General features: G+C 38.3%; 1 protein-coding gene across 1 annotated transcript in view; it reads left to right on the top strand.

Moving 5' to 3' along the window:
• RFX6 (regulatory factor X6) overlaps positions 5,756-12,389 on the top strand; it is a 50,692-nt gene continuing 44,058 nt past the window's right edge. Inside the window, exons 1-4 of the mRNA XM_005684530.2 lie at positions 5,756-5,975; positions 6,232-6,388; positions 9,068-9,191; positions 10,953-11,014. Coding sequence (XP_005684587.1) covers positions 5,756-5,975; positions 6,232-6,388; positions 9,068-9,191; positions 10,953-11,014 — 563 coding nt within the window. The remainder of the gene's footprint in view (positions 5,976-6,231; positions 6,389-9,067; positions 9,192-10,952; positions 11,015-12,389) is intronic.

Raw genomic sequence — 12,389 nt, 5'->3', positions numbered from 1 at the left:
ACGAATATCACTGAATAACATAGATGCAAAAATCCTCAACAAAATTTTAGCAAACAGAATTCAGCAAAACATCAAGAAGCTCATACACCATGATCAAGTTGGGTTGCATCCTTTCGTCCAAGGATGCAAGGATTCTTCAATATACACAAATCAATCAATGTGACACACTATATTAACAAATTGAAAGATAAAAATCATATGATAATCTCAATGGATACAGAAAAAACCTTTGACAAAATTCAGCACCCATTTATGATCAAAACTCTTCAAAAAATGGGCATACAAGGAACCTACCTCAACATAGTTAAGGTGAAATATGATAAGCCTACACCAAACATTATTCTCAGTAGTGAAAAACTGAAAGCATTCCACTTAAGATAGGAACAAGACAAGAGTGTCCACTTTTGCCACTATTATTCAACATAGTTCTGGAAGTCCTAGCTACAGCAATCAGAGAAGAAAAAGAAATAAAAGGAATCCAGATCGGAAAAGAAGTAAAGCTCTCACTCTTTGCAGATGACATGATACTGTACATGAAAACCCTAAAGATAGTATCAGAAAATTATTAGAGCTAATCAGTGAATTTAGCAAAGTTTCAGGACACAAAATCAATATACAAATCACTTGCATTTCTATATACTAATAATGAAAAATCAGAAGAGAAATTAAGGAATTGATCCCATTCACCATTGCAACAAAAAGAATAAAAGATCTAGGAATAAACTTACCTAAGGAGATAAAAAAACTGTATACAGAAAATTATAAGACACTAATGAAACTGCAAGGCGATCCAACCAGTCCATTCTGAAGGAGATCAGCCCTGGGATTGCTTTGGAAGGAATGATGCTAAAGCTGAAACTCCAGTACTTTGGCCACTTCATGCGAAGAGTTGACTCATTGGAAAAGACTGATGCTGGGAGGGATTGGGGGCAGGAGGAGAAGGGGACAACCGAGGATGAGATGGCTGGATGGCATCACTGACTCGATGAACGTGAGTCTGAGTGAACTCCGGGAGTTGGTGATAGACAGGGAGGCCTGGCGTGCTGCGATTCATGGGGTCGCAAACAGTCGGACACAACTGAACTGAACTGAACTGAAGGATAATGATATTGAACATCCTTTCATGTGTTTATTGGACATTTATTTACCTTCTTTGAAGAAATGTCTATTCATATCTTAGGTCCGTCTATAAATTGGGCTGCTATCTTTTCTTTGTTGAGTTATAACAATTATTTAGATATTTTGGGGACTAGATCTTTATCAGGTAAGTGATTTTTAAATATTCTGTCATTCTATGTGTTTTCCCTTTCTTGATAGTGTGTTCCTTGATGTACACAGTTTAGTACAGTTCATCTTTTTTTGTTTGTTGCTGTGCTTTTGGTATTGTATTTAAGAAATATCTGCTTACTCTAAGGACATGCAGATTTATACTTAGATTTCCTTTTAAGAGCTGTACAGTTTTAGCTCTTATATTTAGGTCTCTGATTCATTTTGAGTTAATTTTTGTATATATTAAAAGTGTGAGGAAGAGCATCAAATTCAAAAGCCCAGAAAGAGTCTGGGCAAGGAGCAAAATGTTTCTCAGAATCATTCTGCAATGAAAGAGAAAATTTCTTTTTCTTTTTTGCCTATGGAGCTAAAAAAGATCTAAAGTTTCAGAATAAAACTATTGATACCTTTTATTGAGTGCTTAACTGTTCCAGTCACTGTCATAAAAGAGAACACACCTAGGTCCTTTTTCACGATGTTTTATTTAATTCTTACATCTGTGCTATAGTGTGGTATCTTATGTCAGCAGAACATGAGTCAAGCAGTCATCTACAAATGTGATTTTTAAGAAACTGTTTTAAGGAGAAACAAAGGATGGGGCAGGACAGAGAAGAGGAAGAAGCCAAATAAGAATGTGTTTCCACAACCTAGATGTCCATCAACAGATGAATGGATAAGGAAGTTGTGGTACATATACACAATGGAATATTACTCAGCTATAAAAAGGAATGCATTTGAGTCAGTTCTAATGAGGTGGAGGAACCTAGAGCCTATTATACAAAGTGAAGTTAAGTCAGAAAAGGACAAATGTCATGTATTAACACATGTATATGGAATCTAGATAGTACTGGTGATCCTACTTGCAGGGCAGGAAAGAAGGCATGGACATTTTGGACACAGTGGGGAAGGAGAGGGTGGGATGATATGAGAGAACAGTGGTGAAACATATACATCACCATATGCAAAAGGGAAGACAGTGGGAGTTCGATGGATGATGCAGTGAACCCAAAGCCAGTGCTCCACGACAACTTAGAGGGGTAGGATGGGGAGGAAGGTGGGAAGGGTTTCAAGAGGGAGGGGACATACGGATACCTAATGCGGATTCATGTCGAAGTATGGCAAAAACCATCATAATATCATAAATTGATTATCCTCTAATTTAAAAAGCTAATAAAATTTTAAAAAGGAAAAAAAGAAAAAAACCAGGCTTCCAGGAACAGTCCAGCAGATGATGCTTCAGCCTGATCCCACAGAGGAACTCTGGATTGTAAACTGCAGCTCATATTTATCCAGCACGAGGTCAATGAGCTAGACTTTTATTTTCCTTAATTGTCAGTCATTGGCTAAGGGCTATCCAGGGGACGTATAAACACTGAGGTACTGGGGCTCACTCTGCCTATGGGCAAAGGTGGTCTAGTAGCCAAGGGCAGTTCCTCCAAAGAAGAGTCTCAGGTGCTTTCAGGCGGTGGGTGATAGAGCTGGTTACTGAAAATGAAAGGAAATTGAAGCTGGAGAAAGCGTGGTTCACAAATGTAAGGTGGACCCAAGAGGATCTGAGAAAGCACCCATGAGTCTGCTACAGATAGCTACTATTTTTTCCAGTTTAGAGAGAAAGAAACAGAAAGGTTAAGTGCCCAGAGTCTCTAGGAGAATGAGTGTCAGTGTATCTGACTCCAAATTCCTTTTCCCTTTAATGTGGTACCTCCAGTCATGAAGCCGGAGAAGGCAATGGCACCCCCAATGGCACCCCACTCCCGTACTCTTGCCTGGAAAATCCCATGGATGGAGGAGCCTGGTGGGCTGCAGTCCATGGGGTCGCTAAGAGTGGGACATGACTAAGCGACTTCACTTTCACTTTTTATTTCCATGCATTGGAGAAGGAAATGGCAACCCACTCCAGTGTTCTTGCCTGGAGAATCCCAGGGACGGGGGAGCCTGGTGGGCTGCCGTCTATGGGGTCGCACAGAGTCAGATATGACTGAAGCGACTTAGCAGCAGCAACCAGTCATGAAGATACTCTCATTTGGGAACTTCCAAGAATCTTCTTTCTTGTATATTGTTGGGTTGTTTTATTCAAACAGTAAACTTTTTCAGATATTCTTTGAGATCTGTAATGCGTACAGAATTTTGTATGTGTATATGTGAGTGTATGCGTGTGCTTTTATCTTCTGGGAAGAGAATCTATGGCTTATGCAAATTTCTTAAAGGAATACAAAAAACAAAATGTTTAGAAGCAGTATTTTAAAAGATCATTTTCTATATTTACCTATTTTCCTGCCTAGGGTTGTTTTTTTTAACTTGCTTATCAGTCTTATGTCTCTAAATCATTTTTCTTAGGAGCTCAAATTACGATAATCACAAATGGCAATTTAGGATGATAAAAGCTTTTTTCCCCCCTTTTCAGAACACCACTCTTACTGCATCTGACAGGGATTGGTATGAACTCTTTTTTAAACATTTGGTATAATTCAGCATTCAAGTCCTCTTGTCCTAGGCTTTTATTGTTGGAAATGTTTTTATTACTGATTCAAGTTCTTTACTTATGATAAGTCTTTCATATTTTTATTTCTGACCAGTAATACAAAGAACTTACATATTATTTTGTTAGGGGAAAGAGTTTACTTAAAAATAAAGCAAGAAATTCATTTGGGGCCTTAAATAGTTTGTGTTTTGGCTGATCAATTCAACTGGATAATTGCCAGATATTCACTTAGTGTCCGTATGACATACACACACACATACAACCTGGCCATCAGGTGATATTTTTAAAAAGCTATTTTTAAATCCTAGTAATTTTCTTGAATGTTTTTCTTCTGATTATGTGATACAAGTGGACAGAGTCTTTCTGTGTACAGTTAACCACTAGGACTTCCTTTATAGAGTGAGTCTGAGGGTGTTTCTGTGAAGAAGGGACATTCTAAACTTTACCATTGTAGGGCTGAGCCCCATGGACTGAGAAAACTCTGAGGCTTTGCAGAGAGGGGGTACTGGGTGGAGGAGACTAATACTCAAGGTTGTAGGGAGTGATGGTGGTATAGACTTAGAGCTTTGGTTGCCTGGATAGCTGGACTGTGCCAACCTAGATCCAGGCTCTGGAGGTACCAGGAGAAAATCTCTGACAGAGAAGTGGTAACTTTTCCATAAGTTATGCTGAAAAATGGGTAAGGGTCAAATACACTCATAATCTTAGCCACTTTGGCAAAGTAATGCTCTTAGATTGTTTTACTCCCACCTATAATCCACCCTTCAGCCATCCACCACCTTGGGTCCCATTTTGCTTTTTCCATGTTATATTTGGATATAATATAGTTTAATATTGTTAAATTTCAGGAGTGATCTATCTTACTAAGCTCTAAATGAGGATGGCAGGCTGCAGATTGTGGTGAAGAAGTGTGAATGAAAGCAAGATATTTGCTCTCTCTGGAGAGCACCAAACATATAGATAGTGAGCACAGGGCAATATCTGTCAAAAGAACAGAAGGTGGAAGGAAGGAAAGATTCGGTGTCAATGGGGCAATACAGAGCCCAAGTCTACTGATTTCTCCTTAAAGAAAGAACAAGATATTTTCCCCCATACACGACTATCTCGGCATTTTAGATTGGAAATGAAATGTGGCAACTTCATTTTTTCATTTCCGCAATGGTCCATTGCACTACTACCAGGTATGAGGGGTTAGGAATCATCAGGGACGCGTTTAAATTACAAAATATGTAGAGAGTGGATGCATCTTTTCCTCTAAGCTCAGAGCCAGATCCCCAGAGGGCAGAGAGGCAGGCATTCTGCGCTGGGGAGCAAGGCAGTCTTCCCACTAGTGGGCCTAGATGGCGTCTGTCCGGGTCACTGAGAAGACCCCTCACCACCCCCCACCCCCCACCGCCCAGGATTACTCTGGGAATAAATCAGCCCAGACCATGTTCAGCAAAGACTGAGCCGTGCTCTGAGGTCCCCCTCCTCCGGCCTGGGCGTGCAGAATCAGGGCAGTCCCCTGAAGCATCCTTGATGTCACCCGAGAGTAGAGGTGGGGAGAGTTGCTTCTCCCCTGCCTCGGGCCCCCACCCCACCCCGAGATGACAGTGTCGCTTTCTTGGTTCCTTGGAGAGCTTTGGGTGTGGAAAAGTGTCCTCGGTCCCAGCTCAAGATGGGAGAAGAGGAAACAGAGGGAAGAGATGTGGGGAAAGGGACTTCATTGCTCAGGCTTGACTCGCGCAGGTGAGAAGTGAGTTCTGAGCAGAGCATCTGTCAGGATGGCAGGCAGGTGGAGACGGGCAGTCCCGCCTCGGCCCACCCGGTTCCCTGGGCTGTCAGAGCTGCACCTGGGCCGGGCCTGCCTTCTCCGCGACGCCCGGGGGATCCCGAGCCGCGGCCTCCGCCTCCGCCCCAGCGGCCCCGGGTCCGCAGCCCCGCCCCGCCCCGCCCCGCCCCGGCCTCCCGGCTCCGCTGGGCGCCGGTCGAGCGGCGGGCGCCCCAGTCTCGGCGGCCAGGAGGATGGCCAAGGTCCCGGAGCTGGAAGACGCCTTCCTGCAGGCGCAGGCTTCTCCCCCGGTTTCCCCCGAAGTCCAGGAGTGTTGTGTGCAGCTCCTGGGCAAGGGTTTGCTCGTTTACCCCGAAGAAAGGGTGTACCTGGCGGGCGAAGCGCAGCCAGGGCGCGCGCTGGGCAGCGGGGAGAAAGCGGACGACTCGGAGCTGCCCGGGGGAGTTAAAGCCGGTGAGTGCTCTGCCCTCCCGGGACGTGACTGGGACTCGGATGTAGCTTTAAAAGGGCCTCCAATAATAAACACATCGCAAACGTACATGTGTTTCCCCTAGGAAAATGCTGGTCGAATAGAAATTAAGTCTAAGGGATTTTGTATAACTCTCCTCCGAACCCCCCATAGACCACCCCGTTTGACGCCAAGATACATTTAGAGCTAATTAATTGATTTTATATTCTGGTTTTCTTTATCTTTTCAACTGGCAATTAGAAATGCATTTAAGCAATGGTAATTTTTCCTCCGAAGAAGAGGATGCGGATAATCCAGACAGCAAAACTAAAGCAACCGATCCACACCTCTCACAGAAGAAAACCATCACGCAGATTATGAAGGATAAAAAGAAGCAGACCCAGCTCACCCTGCAGTGGTAAGGCCCGCTCAAGGGTACCTTTGAATTTTTAAAGTCAGTATATTCAGATTCTTTGCTTTTTTCCATTTGGTTCTCTCAAACTTTCTTGCAGGAGTTCAAAAGACCAATTAGAAATTCATCCAAAAATTGTTTTCACTGAATGTTTTGTATAGAGACATATTCTGGTAAGGGTGAAAAATGATCTGCAATGCAAATAAAAACCATCACTTTGTTCATTATTGGCTAACTTCTTTGTAATTTTGTAATTTCTTTGTTGTAGTTTCATTATTGTAATTCCTTTGAATGTAAGCAATAATGAATTTTAATGACTTACTTGTTCAACATGCAATCAACTCATAAGCTTTTATGTTTATAAAACATGATTCTTAAAAATAAGTTAAAAAGAGGAAGGGTCTTAACCCTACCTTTTACCATAGAGCACAAATTCAAAATTGTGTATCAATTGTGTATCAATTCAGCCATAAGATGAAATATGTTTGAACTAGAAGACATAGATCAATCGGTTAAAATGGTGCTATTAACTTAAATAAATATTCAACTATTTTAAAAGTAGCTTTTATATATGATTTATTACAGTGAAATATCACTAGATTTTATGGAAAATCTTCTAAAACCAAGAGTTTATCAGTAGGCTCTCTAAATAAAAGTCCTACAGAAACTTTTATAATATTGTTTCAAAAGGAAGAGGAATCTAAAGTAAAAACATAATATTAAACTTCCCTATGTAGGGTAAAGAAATTTCCTCCCAAATTCCAAATAGGATGCAAATAAGTAAAAATGTCTATTTGCTAATAAGTTACACAATCTGTTTATATGTAAAATGTGATCTAAATCTTAAAAAAATACAATAGAAAAAGCAGTATCTTAATAAAAACTAGTACATTTTATTTCATTTAAACATTGAATTACAATTTGCATATACTGTTTGTGATTGTGTCCTTAATTCTTCCAAACATTTGAAATATAAGTTTAATATCCTTCTAAAATTATGACTAATCTATTGAAATTGATATTTCATTTATTAGTTGAGAATATACTAGAGCAGTAAATAATTGAGCTAATTATCTTAAATATTTAGGAAACAGCTATTTTCTTTAGGATAATTGGAGCAAAAAGGTTTTGACTTCAGATATATTATGAAGGTTTTTTGAATGATCACTTCCATTCAATTTGAATGAATGGAAACAAATGGGTTTTTATTTTATAAATATAAATACATTACAATTAAAGAAAAAAGTCATATCCAAAATTAAGATTGTATTTATGTCTAGGATTAGTCAGTATTTTGAAGATAAAAACAATGCCAACAATAGCAATATAGCCAGGTGAAAAAGTGGACATTATATGTGTCATTTAAATATAGTTAAAATAGTTGAATATTTCTCAGTAATTTTCCTATGTTTTGAGACTATAAAATGTCATCATTTTTGTTTGAACTTTCCACACTCTCACCCCCTCCCAAAGAGGTATATAGTTTTTAAAAAAACCTACATGAGTTATTTACCTTTTGATAATTTTCCCTTACAACTACAGATTATAGTGGGATGTTAAAAATTAGAATTAAAAATTAAAGTGCCTGAGTAGCTTCAATTTTCACTGTCAACTAGGTGTTTGGTTTTGTGTATGCAAATTTTACTGGGATTTCCATCTTTCTATGACAAAGGAAAAAAAGAACCCAATCCCAGGAAACATCCTGTAGCTTTTATCTCATGCACCTTGGGAACATGTTAAATCAGAGATCTTGAAGAGTTTCACTCAATTTTAACCTAAATGTATATTCTATATTGCATTGCTCTTGTATAGTAGTAATTATGATTTTACTGTACATAAAAAGAATGTGAGTAAATTTTAGCCATTATCGTCTACTGAAAGGGTGGAAGAATTGAGAATAGAATCCACAAGTTCTGATTTCTTGATGGCTGTTCAGGTATTTGTAACACTTAAATATATGTTATTACATTTATATAAATTGTGTGCAATTGCAATTGCTGGTATCCAAATTAAGTGGAATTATTTCTAAATTTTCAAAGATTATATGATTATGTTTATAATATAGAACCGAATTTAGTGTCACGTTTGGCGGCATCTATAGAGAATAACATTATGTTTCGTAAGTACAGGATCTTTTAGGTAATGATAAGTACTAATTACAGCAAAAAAGGGTAGAGATAGAAGTAAATTGGTACTATTTCAAACTTACAGTTAATGTATTCTTATGCATTTTGCAAATAAATGTGTCACCATACTTCCCTAACTATTCAATGTTCAGAGCCAGTTTGGGAGTGAAAGTAAGAGATTGTAGGAAGCTTCTTGAGAATGTTATTTTAAAAATCCATCACCTTCAATTTCACTATTCATATTTGGATATCACAGAGCAAAGCATGATGAACAGTGAAGATTTACTCAGAAGTAAGGCTTATTCAGGCACGTGGACCAGGCAGAAGTGATTTTGTCTTAGCCGTGGGTATTTTAACTGCACTAATAGGTGTTCATTGAGGTTCTTGCTCTTCTAACTTTAATCCTTGTGATCATATTTTCAATATTATCCAGAATAAAAGAACATGAACACGTTTATATAGAGTCTGTGTTCAAAGGGAGCACTAAAACAATGTGAGAGGGGGAAGAAAAGAAGAAATAATGCAAAGGTTTGAACTAATTCTTTGCCCTTTTTCTTAGGCTTGAAGAGAATTACATTGTATGTGAAGGAGTTTGCTTACCACGGTGCATCCTTTATGCACACTACTTAGATTTCTGCAGGAAAGAGAAATTAGAGCCAGCCTGCGCGGCCACCTTTGGAAAGGTAAATAACACATTTTGGCTATACTACCTTACAACTGAAGTCATGTGAGGCAGACAGTATGGAAACAAACTTAACTGTTCAAGTTTTCTTACAGAATATTAAGAAATCTGTTTTGTAAATGAAATCTCTTAAGGACTGCATTTGGAACTGCTATATGTTTAATGTAGATTTTAGCTACTATTTGTTTTACCTTGAACTGTAATTCTGCATGTTTTAAATATTAGAACCCTGGCTACCAGATTTAATGTGACCTTAAAAGAAGCTTCAAATAAGCTTCATTCCCTTCAAAGAGAGATACATTAAAAAGAATTATATGGCCTGTACTGAGAAGCAAAATTAAGTGGAAATGACAAGTATCTTGTTAATATATTTGGTGATTGCATTTATTCTATCTCATAAACAGTTCTCTTAATTCTCCATTTGCTCTTAAGTATGTTTACACCCCAAACTCCCGAGATGTTGTGACGGGATTGGGTTAAATTTCTCTCCTTTAAAAACATTCCTTTTTACTGAACCTGTGTGGTTAGGATGGGAATTGCTATAACTGAATGCTACTGTATTTACATACATAGGACTCATTTTAAGAATTTGGAAATAGTATCTATCTCTTGAGAAAGTCTTGTTTTTTGAGGTTCTTGTCCTGTTCTATTGTCTTAAAATCTCAGATATCCCAGAAAAATTGGAAGTTTAGATCTCAACTATTACATCTCTTATCAACTGAAATCCAAATTCTAACCTGTAGAGGGACTCATTGTATTAGAAAATAATGATGACTATGGTCTGGCTTCTCAGTTTTTTTTTAAATAAAATAATTTATGAATTTATTTTGAAAACTTATCTGTTTACAGCACACAGTGTGATAAGGGCGTGGTAATCCAGTGATTTTGGTTGCAGCCTAGGCTCTAATTTGTTGGGAGACCTGAAAAGCACTTAATCTCCTCAAAACTCAGTTCACTCATTCTATAAAATGAGGAGGTTGCATAAGACGACTTCTAACATCCATTTTAGCTGTAATATTTTACTAGGCCCCCTTATGATAGTAATTCTTAACTGTTTGGGGAGCCATGAAACACTGAGGAGGTGATAAAAACTACAGAACCAGTCCTCAAGAAATTGATGCATATTAATGCATAAAGTTTGCCATGGAGTCTTTAGAAGATCATGTCTAGATCTCCTAAGATTCACATTAAAACTGCTGTTTTATGCAGAAGAGATTTTTGTTTGTTAATCAAGCACTAATTTTTAGCCAGTTTAGAGAAAAAGAATTTAAAACACTGAAGTTTGAAACCACAGAAAAGAAAAAATTTAAAACACTGCTGTGGAGATCTGGTAAGACAAAGAAAATTTCCATGTCCTTCCAGAGCTGGAGATAGATATTTAATTTGGATAAATCTCTGTAAAGAATTACTATAAAGAAACCCAGATCTTCCCACAAAGAAGAAGAATTTGGAAACAATTTGGAAACTTTATTTATATAAATAAAGTAATAATTGTTCTAGTAATAACATCAAGCAAGAGCACATATGGGTATAATCTGCTTTGGAAATTGAGAAAAGGGCAATGGAACAATATCATCAAAAAAACCCCTCTCTCCCTGTGCAGATGTGTCATTATGTATCAATATGTGCATGACATTGTTTTTTCCAGACTAAGTATTTACTCAAAGCTCAACATTTGTTTTCTAGAATTAATTGATCGTGAGAGGCTTGCAATAGAACCACACACCTTGTTAAAAACTAAAGTAATTGACTTTTGTTTCAGACAATTCGTCAAAAGTTTCCCCTCTTGACGACTCGGCGACTGGGAACAAGAGGCCATTCAAAGTAAGGCACATGAGTGAGCACATTTCAGATCTGTCCACACGGTACCTTTACATGAGGACTAAGACAGTGTGAAACAAGGATTGTCTTTATCGGTGAATAGAACTACGTATTCTCTTCTTGATAAAGCAGAGAACTGCTTTACTAACTATTAAGACCTAAAGAGAAAAAAATAAATGGATTGTAGAATAATGTTTAAAAAACTAAATTTACACAGAAAAATCATTTTTTTCTGGTGAAATAATCTTTTCATTATTTTTATTATTTTCATTAATTTTACGTTATTTATTTAATTTTGGCTCTACAGCATCTTTGCGGCTGCTCGGGCTTTTCTCTAGTTTCAGCGAGTGGGGGCTACTCTGTAGCTGTGGTGCACAGGCTCCTCATTGCGGTGGGTTCACTTGTTGCAGGACACAGACTCGAGGGTGCACGGCTTTCAGGAGTTGTGGTTCCCGGGCTCTAAAGCACAGACTCAGTAGTTGTAGTACACAGGCTGTTGCTCCGTGTCATGTGGGATCTTCTCAGACCAGGAATGGAACTTGCGTCTCCTGCATTGGCAGGCGGACTCTATACCACTGAGCCACCAGGGAAGTCTTCTGGTGGAATAATCTAAATGAATCATTTTTATAACCTTAAAGGCACAGCTGAAGGTACCAGCATCATGAAAAGGAAATGCACGTGGATACCCAAGTGACTGGGTGGAATCCACACACTTCCAAAGAGCAGGAAGGGGAGGGAGGGATTGAACATGGTCCAGGTTCTTCCTCTGGTTTTCTTTCCCAGATAATAATTTTTTTATATCACCCTCTTTTCCATTCAAGACAAATGGCAGGCACAAATGACTCAGTGGAAATATGAATATAAAATAAGCAGTCACGTTTTCTCTCTGTTGGTAACGTTAGCTTTTATATATCTCTCACGACAATCTTTGCGGAGCCTTCAGTTACAGGTTCCTGTTCATCCGTTATTTCTTTTGTCCACCGTGTTTTTTTTTAGTTTTTCCTTTCCTAATGTCTACAAACATATTCAGATCTCTTCTGTGTTGATAAAAATAAAATTATCTCAAACCTGCTATACTCTTCAATATTGCTGTTATTTTTCTTCTCTTTGCTATTTCTTGAGAGTAGCTATCTGTTCACTTACCTTACCACTGATCACATACCTCTCTCTCGTCCATTTCTCATCCATTACCTGGACAAAAACTCAATGGCTCGTTTTTACTGTTACTGATCTTCTAGGCACGTGTCTAGAGTTTGAATCCAATGATAATGTCCTCTTAAATAAATGCATAAAGCTTCCTCTGTGGCTTTTCTGTCACACCACTATGAAGTCTTTTTCCCTCTTCTGCTGCGTATTTTCCAGTTTATCCAGTGTCTCT

Source organism: Capra hircus, chromosome 9 (genome assembly GCF_001704415.2).
Source record: "Capra hircus breed San Clemente chromosome 9, ASM170441v1, whole genome shotgun sequence".
NCBI classification, from domain to species: Eukaryota; Metazoa; Chordata; class Mammalia; order Artiodactyla; family Bovidae; genus Capra; species Capra hircus.
The sequence above is the reverse complement of the archived record's forward strand: the minus strand, read 5'-3'. Positions and strand labels throughout refer to the sequence as shown.